This window comes from Pagrus pagrus (assembly GCF_965226575.1).
Source record: "Pagrus pagrus genome assembly, chromosome: 14".
Lineage (NCBI taxonomy): Eukaryota > Metazoa > Chordata > Actinopteri > Spariformes > Sparidae > Pagrus > Pagrus pagrus.
This window is the reverse complement of record NC_140198.1, coordinates 1,880,785-1,899,743: the sequence shown is the minus strand read 5'-3', so window position 1 is coordinate 1,899,743 and position 18,959 is coordinate 1,880,785. Positions and strand designations below refer to the sequence as shown.

The 18,959-nt window shown below is 40.3% G+C and overlaps 5 protein-coding genes and 1 pseudogene across 6 annotated transcripts in view; 5 read left to right on the top strand and 1 right to left on the bottom strand.

The window, feature by feature from the left end:
- nup98 (nucleoporin 98 and 96 precursor) overlaps positions 1-18,959 on the bottom strand; it is a 159,687-nt gene that overhangs the window by 75,568 nt on the left and 65,160 nt on the right. The window lies entirely within an intron of this gene.
- Positions 3,560-4,513, top strand: LOC311269006 (odorant receptor 131-2-like; the record flags this gene model as incomplete). The annotated part of the gene is made up of 1 exon (XM_084372988.1): positions 3,560-4,513. One exon carries the CDS (start codon positions 3,560-3,562, stop codon positions 4,511-4,513), a length of 954 nt encoding a protein of 317 aa, XP_084229114.1.
- On the top strand, positions 6,651-7,604 carry LOC311269005 (odorant receptor 131-2-like; the record flags this gene model as incomplete). The annotated part of the gene is made up of 1 exon (XM_084372987.1): positions 6,651-7,604. One exon carries the CDS (start codon positions 6,651-6,653, stop codon positions 7,602-7,604), a length of 954 nt encoding a protein of 317 aa, XP_084229113.1.
- LOC311269003 (odorant receptor 131-2-like) lies at positions 10,966-11,919 on the top strand (the record flags this gene model as incomplete). Its single annotated transcript, XM_084372985.1, has 1 exon — positions 10,966-11,919. One exon carries the CDS (start codon positions 10,966-10,968, stop codon positions 11,917-11,919), a length of 954 nt encoding a protein of 317 aa, XP_084229111.1.
- On the top strand, positions 13,629-15,118 carry LOC311269002 (odorant receptor 131-2-like; annotated as a pseudogene). The gene is made up of 2 exons: positions 13,629-13,750; positions 14,197-15,118. The product of its transcript is annotated as an odorant receptor 131-2-like (transcript).
- LOC311269001 (odorant receptor 131-2-like) lies at positions 17,950-18,903 on the top strand (the record flags this gene model as incomplete). The annotated part of the gene is made up of 1 exon (XM_084372984.1): positions 17,950-18,903. The coding sequence occupies one exon, from the start codon at positions 17,950-17,952 to the stop codon at positions 18,901-18,903; it is 954 nt and encodes a 317-aa protein (XP_084229110.1).

Sequence of the window (18,959 nt, the reverse complement as noted above, 5' to 3'; positions counted from 1 at the left end):
CCTTCCCCGAGATAAAGAGGTTGGATGGACTCGTCGTAGACCGCCTGGATCAAGAATTTAATCCGATGGGGTTCAGCTTTCCACAGCTCGGTCCATGTAACCTTGCGCTCTGCAGCTTGCTCCCATCTCGTCCAGGCTCCCTGTTGCCGCATTCCCACCATCTGGCTGGCTCGCTTCTCCTCAACACCTTCTCCTCAACACCTGATCAGCGACCTCCTCTCTGTCCCCTGCGCCTTTTCGTAGCGAGGTGTTCTTCCCTGTGCCAGTGTGCCCACCGGTACCCTTTGCCGTAGCCTTGCCTCTGCGACGTCCACAGCCTCAGCAGTTATCAACTTCCGCCCCGTCCTGACTTCGATCCCAGCCTGGGCAACCTTTGGGTCACTTGACTCCCGATATTGTAGCAGCTCCCTGGACCGCGTCACCATGAACTCCTCGCTCAGGCTGCTGATGGGGAGCTTCAGCTTGTTGTTCTGCCCGTACAGAGCGATGCTGCTCAGGCTTCGCGGCAGTCCCAGCCACCTGCGCAGAAACCTGCTGATCCTCATCTCAAAGCCTTCCACAGTTGAAATGGGGACTTCATAGACCAAGAGGGGCCAGAGGATCTGAGGGAGAATACCATGCTGGTAAATCCAGGCCTTGAATTTGCCAGGGAGGCCAGACTTGTCCACCACGGCTAGCCAGGTCTCCAGGTCTTGGTTGGTCGCTTGTATGGAGGCTGCGTCTCTCAGGCTGCAGTTGAACACCTTTTCCAAGCTCTTCACAGGTTCCTCAGTGAGTGATGGTATCTTGGTGGTACCAAGTGAGAAGCAGAACTTGCCAGTAACCTAGCCCATTTTACTAACCTCCACAAACACATCCATATATACATATTCTGGGTGACATAATCTTATGAGCGACATGTTGGAGACTTATGGTTAATAACCTCGCTATATCATAAGATACGTGTGTCTCGTGATATCTTCCATTCATAACTTTAGAGGAGGATGCCTCATGGTAGCACAGCTACCTTTCTGAAACAGTAGGTCACTTTCCCTCCAAATTCATCTTGTGTGCAATCAAAGTGCATATGAGGCCAATGGTGGTGTAACCATCGCCTTTGTTTCAAATCTCACGCAATGAATCAAGTTGATTTCTTACCAATCTCCACAGAAAATAGCCACTTCACCCATAGTTGTTTACTCATACTTAATCAAACATTAAGTTGAATCAGTGCGGTAGTTTCAGTGGATCGAAAAAAGCACAGCAGCACTCCTTAGCAAAGTTTTTTTTTAATCCAGCAGTAACCCAGCAAAAGGAGCACAAAAAGGAGACTTTAACCATAATTATGTTAATTGTGCAAATAAAGGTATTAACTGAATCCACAACAACTTTGGATTAAGATGTTTATGTTACACAGGAGCAGCTATGGTAAAACACATTTGCACAGTTGGCCAATATGCTGCAAACACTTTAATTTCATGTACTGTTAAGTGAGTCTGAAAAAAGAAAAACACGCCTGATACACATATGGATGCAACAATTCTCAAAAAACTACCATGAAATCAAAAAAACAGAAGTGTGGCACAACATTGGCCAGCATGCCTCAGCAAGCCTGTCATGATTGCGAGGTGGTTCTTACAAATGCCATGAAAAAAAACAAAAAAACCTTCTACATGTCTAAAGAGGACACACAAACAGAAACTTGATTTCTTCATATACAAGGGGAGGGGAAACTTAGAAAACTATGAATGGGACGTAATGCATCGTGTAAATGTCATTTCATTTGTTAGAAATGCAAGACTCAATTGTTTATGTGACTGAAGAAGACAATACCAAAGTCAATAAATCCCTGTCATTCTCTATCAATCTGAATGAAAACATTTTCACCACACGGAGGCATTTATTTGAGGATTGTTTCTGAAATTCTTGCAAGAGAGACAGTCTTTGTTAGAAACCTGGAATTAGAGGTTGGAAATGATAATGAAGTATGATGCCATCCACTTCATTATCACTGTAAACTACAACCTCATAATTAATGTAAAGTATGGTTGACTTGACATCTCTCTGATAATGTCAGTCAGAACTGAGCAATAATTAACAGGTGTACCAAATTAAGTGGCTCATGTGAATGTATTTCTAAGTGCCTGAAAACATTTCAATAAAAACCAAATTAACTCTTACTCCAAAGCATGTTTGTAACTTATGCACACTTGCAACACCATTGTTTAAATCTGCAGACCAAAAGGTTCAAATGCAAAATGTGTTACATATCTAAAAATGTGTGACTTTATTCCAACCAATTACAAACATCTACATAAACTCATTTAACAAACACAAAGGTCCGCAATTAACGTGTCAAGAAGAACAAGCAGCCAGACAAGCAGACAGATTGTAAAGAAGCCAACGTTTGATCACGGTTATCTAAACCATCTGACAGGACTCGACTGCAATAACACTGACAGGAGGTGATGCAGGTATCAATAAGGGTGTCAGCCACACAGTCTGAGAGTGGAGTCCAGAGTAGGGATGTTGATGACTAATCATTTATCGATTACTCACTGTCAAGAATTTACTGATTAAAAATGTTCTAACCGACAATCACAGATGGGCAAAAATATATCAAGAGAATCTTGTTACAAATACTTGCTTATTAAAAAAATCAAAATAAAGTACAAAATAATGGTATGAGCAATGTCTAATTTAAAAAATACAAAAGGATATGGTAAAGTCACAGATTGGAGCTCCACAACTAAAATGAAGTCATTATTTCCTGTTTTTTAATTTATCTCGAAGTAATTTGGCGTTTACTTTATCTGTTCTTCTCACTCCTAATGTAGCCTCCTCTGATTTTGCATTACACATAGATCAAGTCAGTGCTTCAAACTGTTACATAATACCATTAATGATCAACAGATAATCGATTGTTAAGGCAGCCGACTACCAATTCAAAAGATTGCTTAAAATTTGCTTTCATAGTCTGGAGTCTAGAGAAGTTTTGAGGACGTAGAAAGCAAATCTGGTGATGAATTTAATGTGCGACTTGAACGAGAGGGTCCAGAGTGACACCAAGATTGCAGACTTCTGGGAATGGGCAGATGCCAATTTGAACAGCAAAATAACTCCAGACACTCAAAATTGGGAACAAGAGAACAAGAATATCTGAGACCATATTTCACATAATTATTTCATGTTGGGAGGGTGCTACTGCATCATGGATATGCTGACGTGGATCAGGATATTGACGGGGTGGTGGTAGAAAGAGTGCGTCACCTATGAATAATAAGTTTACAATGCTGACATGTTGTTGTATTATAAGAAGTGAGGACAGACCTCATGATCAATATGTGAGGGCAGGCAAACCCTGCAGTCCAGATCTGTTCACATATACATAAGCCAGGCCTCTTTGCTGCCAGAAAGTAAGTGGATGAATTAAGGTTTTGTATCAGTGGCTTTCTCTGCTCTAAAGATAAAATATCTTCACTGTTTTCTGAATACAGACTAGACAAGGTTTATTTTTGTTTTTGCTGTTCGATTACATCAAGAGTTTAACAATTATACATGTCTACAGTGTTTCTTTAAGATGTCAAGTGCAACTCAATCTCAGATCAACGTCACTGTTGGATGGGGGCTACTGGAGAGAGTGATGATGTCCACTGTGTTCACGCTGCCATGTTGTGTGTTTCTTTTCATTAATGGCACCATGTTATTCACCTTGAGGAGTAAATCTGTGTTTCGTGAGACCTCCCGTTACATTCTTCTGTATAACCTCCTTTTTGCAGACACTGTACTGCTGGTATACGGCCAGTTAATGTACATACTGGCTGCTTCGAAAGTAACACTGACATATCCTGTGTGTGGTGTTCTCATCATGCTCGCCAATCTCAACACTGTGATCTCTCCTCTCACACTGTTGGTGATGTCTCTGGAGAGATGTGTTGCTGTGTGTTACCCACTGAAACATGCTACCATCATCACCATCAGAAACACAGAGGTTGCTATTATTGTGGTTTGGACCTTCAGTGCACTAAATATTTTCACTAGAGTTATTTTGCTATCAAATTTCAGATTTGAAGAACTGCAGAGCCTGCAGATGAAACGCTTCTGTGGCCAAGAGAGAATGTTGCTTAATCAAATGTCTGAACTTTATGACAAATACTTTACTTATTGTCTGTTTCTATCAACCGGTGTGACAGTTAGTTGCTCCTATATGGGTGTGATTTTGATAGCCAGGTCAGCCTCCACAGATAAAGCTTCAAAGGCTCGTAACACACTGCTGCTGCATCTGGTGCAGCTGGGCCTCAGTCTCTCCTCAACTGTATACAGCCCAATGCTCATAGCTATCTCAAAGGTCCTAGACCTGACAATACTTCTGCCCCTCCAGAATGTTTTTTATGTTTGTCTTATTATCCTTCCAAGATGTCTGAGTTCTCTCATCTATGGTGTCAGAGACCAGACCATCAGACCTGTCCTCTTGTACAATCTCTGCTTACAGAGGAAATGCTCACTTTGTCTCAGTCGTCCTGACAAATACTAAAATCAGCAAGCAATGAATCGAGTTGATTTCTTACCAATCTCCACAGAAAATAGCCACTACGCCAGGGTTGTTTTTAGGGGCACCAAGGCCATTGAGTAAAATTTGATGGTTTTACCTTTCAGATTGAATCCACAACATCCTAATTTATAATAAGACATGGATTATGTATTAAAACTTTTTTCAATACCAATATCAAGTAAATGTTATATTAGAAAACTGTTTTTTTAAGTACATCTCACAAAGGAATTACTACTTGAAAGCAATAAGCAATACATATTATGTATTAAATCTTATATAAATATCAAGTTAATAGTACATTGAAAAACTTTTTTTTTCAAATTACATCTTACAAAAGATTTAGAAACAGAGTGTGTGTGTGTGAGAGAGAGAGAGAGAGAGAGACAGTAGCCCTTTTCACACAGAGACGCCGCATTATCGGCGCAGCGGCGGTTCGCCAATTCTCCGCCGATGGTTGTTCACACAGAGCCGAGCAGCTCCGGCAAAAAGATGAACCAGAGTATAATTCACACAGAAAGCCAGCGCCGCGGCTCCAAAAGAGGCATGACGGTACACGTCAAGATGATGACGTGTTTTTTTCAACGTGTTTCCCCCGGTGTCCTCCTGTTCATCTAAACATGTACCTGCTGACTGTTTATAATCATATGATGGTGTTATAATGTGTTGTGATAGGATACTGACCCACCAAACATCCTGGAAAATGACAAAATTACATTTTTCTCTTAATTACATAATCGCCATCAGTAAACTGGACGCTGTCTGACTCTACCACTTGCAGGGAGGGAGGCTGTTTATGGCGGAAAGTTCACTGAAGTCTCGGTCAGGAGGTCTGACCATCGCAGTGACTTTTTTCACCGCGACAAAAAGTTGGTGAGTTAAAGTTTTTTGCCGGGGACAGACGCTGTTTTTCGGGCAGAAATGTGACGAGGACTCGGTCGGACAGACACTTCTCCACGAATAACTGCGGTATTTTTTTCCTCATATAAGTTGCCAAAGACATGACCAGTTACTACGTTACTGTTGTATTGTCATGTAACGTTGCTTTGTGGGACATTTATCTATATTTTGTTGAGTGAAGGATCTGTAAAGTTATCAGACAGTAAACACCATTAGACCGACACACCCTCGCTCCGCGCCGAAGGCTTATCCATTCACACTGGTTCGGTTCACCAATACTGCGGCTCTGATACTACTTCCGGAGGCACATCAGAGGCGCAGCGAAATTTCACCCCTCGCTGCATCTGAAACTTTGACACAGAGGTGAATGCGGAGAATTGGCACAGGGCCACGGGCACAAAGGCCACTGTGGCTGTACGATGATTTTTTTTCAACAGGGCATCGAGGCCAAAGTGTGGGGCAACAGCGGCCATGGCCACTCCTAATGTAGCCTTCTCTGATTTTGCATTAAACATAGATCAAGTCAGTGCTTCAAACTGTTACATGAAACCATTAATGATCAACAGATAATCGATTGTTAAGGCAGCCAACTATCAATTAAAAAAATTGCTTAAAATTTGCATTCATAGTCTGGACTCTAGAGACGTAGAGATCAAATCTGGTGATGAACTTGATGTGCGACTTGAACGAGAGGGTCCAGAGTGACACCAAGATTGCAGACTTCTGGGAATGGGCAAATGCCAATTTGAACAGCAAAATAACCCCAAACACTCAAAACTGGAAACAAGAGAACAAGTATATCTGAGAGTATATTTCGCATAATTATTTCATGTTGGGAGGGTGCTACTGCATCATGGATATGCTGACGTGGATCAGGATATTGAGGGGGAGGTGGTAGAAAGAGTGCGTCACCTATGAATAACAAGTTTACAATGCTGACATGTTGTTGTATTATAAGAAGTGAGGACAGACCTCATGATCAATATGTGAGGGCAGACAAACCCTGCAGTCCAGATCTGCTCACATATACATAAGCCAGGCCTCTTTGCTGCTAGAAAGGAAGTGGATGAATTAAGGTTTTGTATCAGTGGCTGTCTCTGCTCTAAAGATAAAATATCTTCACTGTTTTCTGAATACAGACTAGACAAGGTTTATTTTTGTTTTTGCTGTTCGATTACATCACGAGTTTAACAATTATACATGTCTACAGTGTTTCTTTAAGATGTCAAATGCAACTCAATCTCAGATCAACGTCACTGTTGGATGGGGGCTACTGGAGAGAGTGATGATGTCCACTGTGTTCACGCTGCCATGTTGTGTGTTTCTTTTCATTAATGGCACCATGTTATTCACCTTGAGAAGTAAATCTGTGTTTCGTGAGACCTCCCGTTACATTCTTCTGTATAACCTCCTTTTTGCAGACACTGTACTGCTGGTATACGGCCAGTTAATGTACATACTGGCTGCTTCGAAAGTAACACTGACATATCCTGTGTGTGGTGTTCTCATCATGCTCGCCAATCTCAACACTGTGATCTCTCCTCTCACACTGTTGGTGATGTCTCTGGAGAGATGTGTTGCTGTGTGTTACCCACTGAAACATGCTACCATCATCACCATCAGAAACACAGAGGTTGCTATTATTGTGGTTTGGACCTTCAGTGCACTAAATATTTTCACTAAAGTTGTTCTGCTATTAAATTTCAGATTTGAAGAACTGCAGAGCCTGCAGATGAAACGCTTCTGTGGCAAACAAAGCATTTTGCTTAATCAAATGTCTGAACTTTATGACAAATGCTTTACTTATTGTCTGTTTCTATCAACCGGTGTGACAGTTAGTTGCTCCTACATGGGTGTGATTTTAATAGCCAGGTCAGCCTCCACAGATAAAGCTTCAAAGGCTCGTAACACACTGCTGCTGCATCTGGTGCAGCTGGGCCTCAGTCTCTCCTCAACTGTATACAGCCCAATGCTCATAGCTATCTCAAAGGTCCTAGACAGGACAATACTTACGCACCTCCCGAGTGTTTTTTATGTTTGTCTTATTATCCTTCCAAGATGTCTGAGTTCTCTCATCTATGGTGTCAGAGACCAGACCATCAGACCTGTCCTCTTGTACAATCTCTGCTTACAGAGGAAATGCTCACTTTGTCTCAGTCGTCCTGACAAATACTAAAATCAGCAAGCAATTAATCGAGCTGATTTCTTACCAATCTCCACAGGAAATAACCACTACACCCATAGTTGTTTACTCATACTTAATCAAACATTAAGTTGAATCAGTGCAGTAGTTTCAGTGGATTGAAAAAGCACAGCAGCACTCCTTAGCAAAGTTTTTTTTTTTAAATCCCAGCAGTAACCCAGCAAAAGAAGGAGCACAAAAAGGAGACTTTAACCATAATTATGTTAATTGTGCAAATAAAGGTCTTAACTGAAACCACAGCAACTTTGGATTAAGATGCTTATGTTACACAGGAGCAGCTATGGTAAAACAAATTTGCACAGTTGGCCAAAATGCTGCAAACACTTTAATTTCATGTATTGTTAAGTGTGTCTGGAAAAAAAAAAAACATGCCTGATACACATATGGATGCAACAATTCTCAAAAATCTACCATGAAATCGGAGAAACAGAAGTGTGACACAACATTGGCCAGCATGCCTCAGCAAGCCTGTCATGATTGTGAGGTGGTTCTTACAAGTGCCATGAAAGAAAACAAAAAAACGTTCTACATGTCTGAATAGGACACACTGAAACAGAAACTTGATTTCTTCATATACAAGGGGAGGGGAAACTTAGAAAACTATCAGTGGGAGGTAATGCATCGTGTAAATGTCATTTCATTTGTCAGAAGTGCAAGACTCAATTGTTTATGTGACTGAAGAAGACAATACCAAAATCAATAAATCCCTGTCATTCTCTATCAATCTGAATGAAAACATTTCCACCACACGGAGGCATTTATTTGAGGATTGTTTGAGCAACCTCATAATAAATATAAAGTATGGTTGACTTGATGTCTCTCTGATAATGTCAGTCAGAATTAGGCCTGGGCGACAAACCGAAAATTTACCGATACTGAAATTTACAACGATAACCAACGTCATTTTGCCCATGTCGGTATATTCGGTGTTTAAAAACAAAAAAAAAGTTGTTTTATGTCTTGTTTGGCTGTGTGTGTAGGCTACCAGTATGTTCATGTGTAACTGTTGCCAAAATGCAACCTCGGCTTATTTTGTGAATGAACACGAGTCAAACCTTTGTGTAAAAGCATAATTACGACGAAAAAGCCACTTTTAAGATTCACCGTAGTTTCGTTTCCAGGTCAAACTCATTTACAATGGAGGTGTGCGGGCAACTTTTCTGTAGCATTTTTTACTTATCGTTCATTTATCGTTATCGAGGTGAGTTGCTTAATATATCGTGATATTGATTTGAGGCCATATCGCCCAGTCCTAGTCAGAATTGAGCAATAATTGACAGGTGTACCAAATAAAGTGGCTCATGTGAATGTATTTCTTAGTGACTGAAAACATTTAAATAAAAACCAAATGAACTCTTACTCCAAAGCATGTTTGTAACTTCTGCACACTTGCAACACCATTGTTTAAATCTGCAGACCATAAGGTTCAAATGCAAAATGTGTTACATATTTAAAAATGTGTAACTTTATTCCAACCAATTACAAACATCTACATGAACTCATTTAACAAACACAAAGGTCCGCAATTAAAGAATTTGTTGAAATTATTTTTCAAGCACAGAAGCACGATTTAAAAACACTAGAATAAATGACTTGTACAGACGTGTAAAATAATGAACTACACTAATGAAACTATGTGAGCTATTTATAAGACTGGACACAAAAGAAGATGACATCAAGTCTTTTCCTGTACCAGCAAGTTGTCTCAATCACCTCACACAACTCACAGTGCATTCACAACGTTTGTGATTATATGAGAAACCAAAGAAACCATAGATATTATTTGATGTTCCTTTTAAAAGTATTCTCACGTTAAGGTATCTGTAGTCTTGCCTGTTTTTCAACAATCAGAAAAGATTTGTTTTTCAACAAAAGATGCGCAAAACGCAGCGATTTAGGCGAACCCATTACATTCAATGGATTTTCTGGAATCCCATGAAAGGATGCACAAAGGATAATTCTGTTTAATTTCATCCTTGGGTCTTACTTTGGTGACTTTGGCCATCATTTCTGACAGCTGACAAAGTATTTGCCGACACATGACAGTGCTGCGACATTGCTACAATGTAGTCCAACGTGTCAAGAAGAACAAGCAGCCAGACAAGCAGACAGATTGTAAAGAAGCCAACGTTTGATCACGGTTATCTAAACCATCTGACAGGACTCAACTGCAATAATCCTGACAGGAGGTGATGCAGGTATCAATAAGGGTGTCAGCCACACAGTCCGAGAGAGGAGTCCAGATTAGGGATGTTGATGACTAATCATTTATCGATTACTGGCCGTCAAGAATTTACTGATTAAAAATGTTCTAACCGACAATCACAGATGGGCACAAATATATCAAGAGAATCTTGTTACAAACAACAAATACTTGCTCATCAAAAAGAAATATCAAAATAAAGTACAAAATAATGGTATGAGAAAATGTTGTTAATCAAACATAAGCAATTTCTAATTTAAAAAATACAAAAGGATATGGTAAAGTCACAGATTGGAGCTCCGCAACTAAAATGAAGTCATTATTTCCTGTTTTTTAATTTAACTCAAAGGAATTTGGTGTTTACTTTATCTGTTCTTCTCACTCCTAATGTAGCCTCCTCTGATTTTGCATTACACATAGATCAAGTCAGTGCTTCAAACTGTTACGTAATACCATTAATGATCAACAGATAATCGATTGTTAAGGCAGCCGACTACCAATTCAAAAAATTGCTTAAAATTTGCTTTCATAGTCTGGACTCTAGAGACGTTTTGAGGACGTAGAAAGCAAATCTGGTGATGAATTTGATGTGCGACTTGAACGAGAGGGTCCAGAGTGACACCAAGATTGCAGACTTCTGGGAATGGGCAGATGCCAATTTGAACAGCAAAATAACCCCAAACACTCAAAACTGGAAACAAGAGAACAAGTATATCTGAGAGTATATTTCGCATAATTATTTCATGTTGGGAGGGTGCTACTGCATCATGGATATGCTGACGTGGATCAGGATATTGACGGGGTGGTGGTAGAAAGAGTGCGTCACCTATGAATAATAAGTTTACAATGCTGACATGTTGTTGTATTATAAGAAGTGAGGACAGACCTCATGATCAATATGTGAGGGCAGGCAAACCCTGCAGTTCAGATCTGCTCACATATACATAAGCCAGGCCTCTTTGCTGCTAGAAAGTAAGTGGATGAATTAAGGTTTTGTATCAGTGGCTTTCTCTGCTCTAAAGATAAAATATCTTCACTGTTTTCTGAATACAGACGAGGTTTATTTTTGTTTTTGCTGTTCGATTACATCAAGAGTTTAACAATTATACATGTCTACAGTGTTTCTTTAAGATGTCAAGTGCAACTCAATCTCAGATCAACATCACTGTTGGATGGGGGTTACTGGAGAGAGTGATGACGTCCACTGTGTCCACGGTGCCATGTTGTGTGTTTCTTTTCATTAATGGCACCATGTTATTCACCTTGAGAAGTAAATCTGTGTTTCGTGAGACCTCCCGTTACATTCTTTTGTATAACCTCCTTTTTGCAGACACTGTACTGCTGGTACACGGCCAGTTAATGTACATACTGGCTGCTTCGAAAGTAACACTGACATATCCTGTGTGTGGTGTTCTCATCATGCTCGCCAATCTCAACACTGTGATCTCTCCTCTCACACTGTTGGTGATGTCTCTGGAGAGATGTGTTGCTGTGTGTTACCCACTGAAACATGCTACCATCATCACCATCAGAAACACAGAGGTTGCTATTATTGTGGTTTGGACCTTCAGTGCACTAAATATTTTCACTAAAGTTGTTCTGCTATCAAATTTCAGATTTGAAGAACTGCAGAGCCTGCAGATGAAACGCTTCTGTGGCGAAGAGAGAATGTTGCTTGATCAAATGTCTGAACTTTATGACAAATGCTTTACTTATTGTCTGTTTCTATCAACCGGTGTGACAGTTAGTTGCTCCTACATGGGTGTGATTTTAGTTGCCAGGTCAGCCTCCACAGATAAAGCCTCAAAGGCTCGTAAAACACTGCTGCTGCATCTGGTGCAGCTGGGCCTCAGTCTCTCCTCAACTGTATACAGCCCAATGCTCATAGCTATCTCAAAGGTCCTAGACCTGACAATACTTCTGCCCCTCCAGATTGTGTTCTATGTTTGTCTTATCATCCTTCCAAGATGTCTGAGTTCTCTCATCTATGGTGTCAGAGACCAGACCATCAGACCTGTCCTCTTGTACAATCTCTGCTTACAGAGGAAATGCTCACTTTGTCTCAGTCGTCCTGACAAATACTAAAATCAGCAAGCAATTAATCGAGGTGATTTCTTACCAATCTCCACAGAAAATAGCCACTACACCAGGGTTGGAATTTCGTCATTTTCGGGGCAAGGCGATTTGGCCTTCACTTCTCTTTTTGTTTTTAGGGGCACCAAGGCCATTGAGTAAAATTTGATGGTTTTACCTTTCAGATTGAATCCATCCAAACATCCTAATTTTTAAAAAGACATGGATTATGTATTAAAACATTTTTCAATACCAATATCAAGTTAATGTTATATTAGAAAACTGTTTTTTAAGTACATCTCACAAAGGAATTACTACTTGAAAGCAATAAGCAATACATATTATGTATTAAATCTTATATACATATCAAGTTAATTGTACATTGAAAAACTTTTTTTTTTTCAAATTACATCTTACAAAAGATTTAGAAACAGAGTGTGTGTGTGTGTGTGTGTGTGTGTGTGTGAGTGAGAGAGAGAGAGAGAGAGAGAGAGAGAGAGAGAGAGAGAGAGAGAGAGAGAGACAGTAGCCCTTTTCACACAGAGACGCCGCATTATCGGCGCAGCGGCGGTTCGCCAATTCTCCGCCGATGGTTGTTCACACAGAGCCGAGCAGCTCCGGCAAAAAGATGAACCAGAGTATAATTCACACAGAAAGCCAGCGCCGCGGCTCCAAAAGAGGCATGACGGTACACGTCAAGATGATGACGTGTGTTTTTTTCAAAGTGGTTCCCCCGGTGTCCTCCTGTTCACCTAAACATGTACCTGCTGACTGTTTATAATCATATGATGGTGTTATAATGTGTTGTGATAGGATACTGACCCACCAAACACCCTGGAAAATGACAAAATTACATTTTTCTCTTAATTACATAATCGCCATCAGTAAACTGGACGCTGTCTGACTCTACCACTTGCGGGGAGGGAGGCTGTTTATGGCGGAAAGTTCACTGAAGTCTCGGTCAGGAGGGCTGACCATCGCAGTGACTTTTTTCACCGCGACAAAAAGTTGGTGAGTTAAAGTTTTTTGCCGGGGACAGACGCTGTTTTTCGGGCAGAAATGTGACGAGGAGTCGGTCGGACAGACACTTCTCCACGAATAACTGCGGTATTTTTTTCCTCATATAAGTTGCCAAAGACATGACCAGTTACTACGTTACTGTTGTATGGTCATGTAACGTTGCTTTGTGGGACATTTATCTATATTTTGTTGAGTGAAGGATCTGTAAAGTTATCAGACAGTAAACACCATTAGAGCGACACACCCTCGCTCCGCGCCGAAGGCTTATCCATTCACACTGGTTCGGTTCACCAATACTACGGCTCTGATACTACTTCCGGAGGCACATCAGAGGCGCAGCGAAATTTCACCCCTCGCTGCATCTGAAACTTTGACACAGAGGTGAATGCGGAGAATTGGCACAGGGTCGGACAGGGCCACGGGCACAAAGGCCACTACGGCTGTACGATGATTTTTTTTCAACAGGGCATCGAGGCCAAAGTGTGGGGCAACAGCGGCCATGGCCACTCCTAATGTAGCCTTCTCTGATTTTGCATTAAACATAGATCAAGTCAGTGCTTCAAACTGTTACATGAAACCATTAATGATCAACAGATAATCGATTGTTAAGGCAGCCGACTATCAATTCAAAAAATTGCTTAAAATTTGCATTCATAGTCTGGACTCTAGAGACGTAGAGATCAAATCTGGTGATGAACTTGATGTGCGACTTGAACGAGAGGGTCCAGAGTGACACCAAGATTGCAGACTTCTGGGAATGGGCAGATGCCAATTTGAACAGCAAAATAACCCCAAACACTCAAAACTGGAAACAAGAGAACAAGTATAGCTGGGAGTATATTTCGCATAATTATTTCATGTTGGGAGGGTGCTACTGCATCATGGATATGCTGACGTGGATCAGGATATTGACGGGGTGGTGGTAGAAAGAGTGCGTCACCTATGAATAACAAGTTTACAATGCTGACATGTTGTTGTATTATAAGAAGTGAGGACAGACCTCATGATCAATATGTGAGGGTAGGCAAACCCTGCAGTTCAGATCTGCTCACATATACATAAGCCAGGCCTCTTTGCTGCTAGAAAGGAAGTGGATGAATTAAGGTTTTGTATCAGTGGCTTTCTCTGCTCTAAAGATAAAATATCTTCACTGTTTTCTGAATACAGACGAGGTTTATTTTTGTTTTTGCTGTTCGATTACATCACGAGTTTAACAATTATATATGTCTACAGTGTTTCTTTAAGATGTCAAGTGCAACTCAATCTCAGATCAACATCACTGTTGTTACTGGAGAGAGTGATGACGTCCACTGTGTCCACGGTGCCATGTTGTGTGTTTCTTTTCATTAATGGCACCATGTTATTCACCTTGAGGAGTAAATCTGTGTTTCGTGAGACCTCCCGTTACATTCTTCTGTATAACCTCCTTTTTGCAGACACTGTACTGCTGGTACACGGCCAGTTAATGTACATACTGGCTGCTTCGAAAGTAACACTGACATATCCTGTGTGTGGTGTTTTAACCATGCTCGCCAATCTCAACACTGTGATCTCTCCTCTCACACTGTTGGTGATGTCTCTGGAGAGATGTGTTGCTGTGTGTTACCCACTGAAACATGCTACCATCATCACCATCAGAAACACAGAGGTTGCTATTATTGTGGTTTGGACCTTCAGTGCACTAAATATTTTCACTAAAGTTGTTCTGCTATCAAATTTCTGATTTGAAGAACTGCAGAGCCTGCAGATGAAACGCTTCTGTGGCACACGAAGCATTTTGCTTAATCAAATGTCTGAACTTTATGACAAATGCTTTACTTATTGTCTGTTTCTATCAACCGGTGTGACAGTTAGTTGCTCCTATATGGGTGTGATTTTAGTAGCCAGGTCAGCCTCCACAGATAAAGCCTCAAAGGCTCGTAACACACTGCTGCTGCATCTGGTGCAGCTGGGCCTCAGTCTCTCCTCAACTGTATACAGCCCAATGCTCATAGCTATCTCAAAGGTCCTAGACAGGACAATACTTACGCACCTCCCGAGTGTTTTTTATCTTTGTCTTATCATCCTTCCAAGATGTCTGAGTTCTCTCATCTATGGTGTCAGAGACCAGACCATCAGACCTGTCCTCTTGTACAATCTCTGCTTACAGAGGAAATGCTCACTTTGTCTCAGTCGTCCTGACAAATACTAAAATCAACAAGCAATTAATCGAGCTGATTTCTTACCAATTTCCACAGAAAATAGCCACTTCACCCATAGTTGTTTACTCATACTTAATCAAACATTAAGTTAAATCAGTGCAGTAGTTTCAGTGGATTGAAAAAGCACAGCAGCACTCCTTAGCAAAGTTTTTTTTTTTAAATCCCAGCAGTAACCCAGCAAAAGAAGGAGCACAAAAAGGAGACTTTAACCATAATTATGTTAATTGTGCAAGTAAAGGTATTAACTGAAACCACAGCAACTTTGGATAAGATGCTTATGTTACACAGGAGCAGCTATGGTAAAACAAATTTGCACAGTTGGCCAAAATGCTGCAAACACTTTAATTACATGTATTGTTAAGTGTGTCTGGAAAAAAAAAAACATGCCTGATACACATATGGATGCAACAATTCTCAAAAATCTACCATGAAATCAGAGAAACAGAAGTGTGACACAACATTGGCCAGCATGCCTCAGCAAGCCTGTCATGATTGTGAGGTGGTTCTTACAAATGCCATGAAAGAAAACAAAAAAACGTTCTACATGTCTGAAGAGGACACACTGAAACAGAAACTTGATTTCTTCATATACAAGGGAAGGGCAAACTTAGAAAACTATCAGTGGGAGGTAATGCATCGTGTAAATGTCATTTCATTTGTCAGAAGTGCAAGACTCAATTGTTTATGTGACTGAAGAAGACAATACCAAAATCAATAAATCCCTGTCATTCTCTATCAATCCGAATGAAAACATTCCCACCACACGGAGGCATTTATTTGAGGATTGTTTCTGAAATACTTGCAAGTGAGACAGTCTTTGTAAGAAACCTGGAATTAGAGGTTGGAAATGTTAGAAGTATGATGCCATCCACTTCATTATCACTGTAAACTACAACCTCATAATAAATATAAAGTATGGTTGACTTGATATCTCTCTGATAATGTCAGTCAAAATTGAGCAATAATTAACAGGTGTACCAAATAAAGTGGCTCATGTGAATGTATTTCTTAGTGACTGAAAACATTTAAATAAAAACCAAATTAACTCTTACTCCAAAGCATGTTTGTAACTTCTGCACACTTGCAACACCATTGTTTAAATCTGCAGACCATGAGGTTCAAATGCAAAATGTTACATATTTACAAATGTGTAACTTTATTGCAAACTATTTACAAACATCTACATAGACGCACAGTGCATTCACAACATTTGTGATTATATGAGAAACCAAAGAAACCATAGATATTATTTGATGTTCCTTTTAAAAGTATTCTCATGTTAAGGTATCTGTAGTCTTGCCTGTTTTTCAACAATCAGAAAAGATTTGTTTTTCAACAAAGGACGCACAAAACACAGCGATTTAGGCGAACCCATTACTTTCAATGGATTTTCTGGAATCCCATGAAAGGATGCACAAAGGATAATTCTGTTTAATTTCATCCTTGGGTCTTACTTTGGTGACTTTGGCCATCATTTCTGACAGCTGACAAAGTATTTGCCGACACATGACAGTGCTGCGACATTGCTACAATGTAGTCCAACGAGTCAAGAAGAACAAGCAGCCAGACAAGCAGACGGATTATAAAGACGCCAATGTTTGATCACGGTTATCTAAACCATCTGACAGGACTCGACTGCAATAATCCTGACAGGAGGTGATGCAGGTATCAATAAGGGTGTCAGCCACACAGTCTGAGAGAGGAGTCCAGAGTAGGGATGTTGATGACTAATCATTTATCGATTACTGGCCGTCAAGAATTTACTGATTAAAAATGTTCTAACCGACAATCACAGATAGGCACAAATATAATATATATATATATATAAGAGAATCTTGTTACAAATAACAAATACTTGCTTATCAAAAAGAAACATCAATATTGTGTAAAAAATAATGGTATGAGAAAATGTTGTTAATCAAATATGAGCAATTTCTAATTTAAAAAATACAAAAGGATATGGTAAAGTCACAGATTGGAGCTCCACAACTAAAATGAAGTCATTATTTCCTGTTTTTTAGTTCATCTCAAAGTAATTTGGCGTTTACTTTATCTGTTCTTCTCACTCCTAATGTAGCCTCCTCTGATTTTGCATTAAACATAGATCAAGTCAGTGCTTCAAACTGTTGCATAATACCATTAATGATCAACAGATAATTGATTGTTAAGGCAGCCGACGACCAATTCAAAAAATTGCTTAAAATTTGCTTTCATAGTCTGGAGTCTAGAGAAGTTTTTGAGGACGTAGAAAGCAAATCTGGTGATGAATTTAATGTGCGACTTGAACGAGAGGGTCCAGAGTGACACCAAGATTGCAGACTTCTGGGAATGGGCAGATGCCAATTTGAACAGCAAAATAACCCATAACACTCAAAACTGGGAACAAGAGAACAAGTATATCTGAGACCATATTTCACATAATTATTTCATGTTGGGAGGGTGCTACTGCATCATGGATATGCTGACGTGGATCAGGATAGGGAGGGGGAGGTGGTAGAAAGAGTGCGTCACCTATGAATAATAAGTTTACAGTGCTGACATGTTATTGTATTATAAGAAGTGAGGACAGACCTCATGATCAATATGTGAGGGCAGGCAAACCCTGCAGTTCAGATCTGCTCACATATACATAAGCCAGGCCTCTTTGCTGCCAGAAAGTAAGTGGATGAATTAAGGTTTTGTATCAGTGGCTTTCTCTGCTCTAAAGATAAAATATCTTCACTGTTTTCTGAATACAGACTAGACAAGGTTTATTTTTGTTTTTGCTGTTCGATTACATCAAGAGTTTAACAATTATACATGTCTACAGTGTTTCTTTAAGATGTCAAGTGCAACTCAATCTCAGATCAACGTCACTGTTGGATGGGGGTTACTGGAGAGAGTGATGACGTCCACTCTGTTCACGGTGCCATGTTGTGTGTTTCTTTTCATTAATGGCACCATGTTATTCACCTTGAGGAGTAAATCTGTGTTTCGTGAGACCTCCCGTTACATTCTTCTGTATAACCTCCTTTTTGCAGACACTGTACTGCTGGTACACGGCCAGTTAATGTACATACTGGCTGCTTCGAAAGTAACACTGACATATCCTGTGTGTGGTGTTTTAACCATGCTCGCCAATCTCAACACTGTGATCTCTCCTCTCACACTGTTGGTGATGTCTCTGGAGAGATGTGTTGCTGTGTGTTACCCACTGAAACATGCTACCATCATCACCATCAGAAACACAGAGGTTGCTATTATTGTGGTTTGGACCTTCAGTGCACTAAATATTTTCACTAAAGTTGTTCTGCTATTAAATTTCAGATTTGAAGAACTGCAGAGCCTGCAGATGAAACGCTTCTGTGGCAAACAAAGCATTTTGCTTAATCAAATGTCTGAACTTTATGACAAATGCTTTACTTATTGTCTGTTTCTATCAACCGGTGTGACAGTTAGTTGCTCCTATATGGGTGTGATTTTAATAGCCAGGTCAGCCTCCACAGATAAAGCTTCAAAGGCTCGTAACACACTGCTGCTGCATCTGGTGCAGCTGGGCCTCAGTCTCTCCTCAACTGTATACAGCCCAATGCTCATAGCTATCTCAAAGGTCCTAGACCTGACAATACTTCTGCCCCTCCAGAATGTTTTTTATGTTTGTCTTATTATCCTTCCAAGATGTCTGAGTTCTCTCATCTATGGTGTCAGAGACCAGACCATCAGACCTGTCCTCTTGTACAATCTCTGCTTACAGAGGAAATGCTCACTTTGTCTCAGTCGTCCTGACAAATACTAAAATCAGCAGGCAATTAATCGAGTTGATTTCTTACCAATCTCCACAGAAAACAGCCA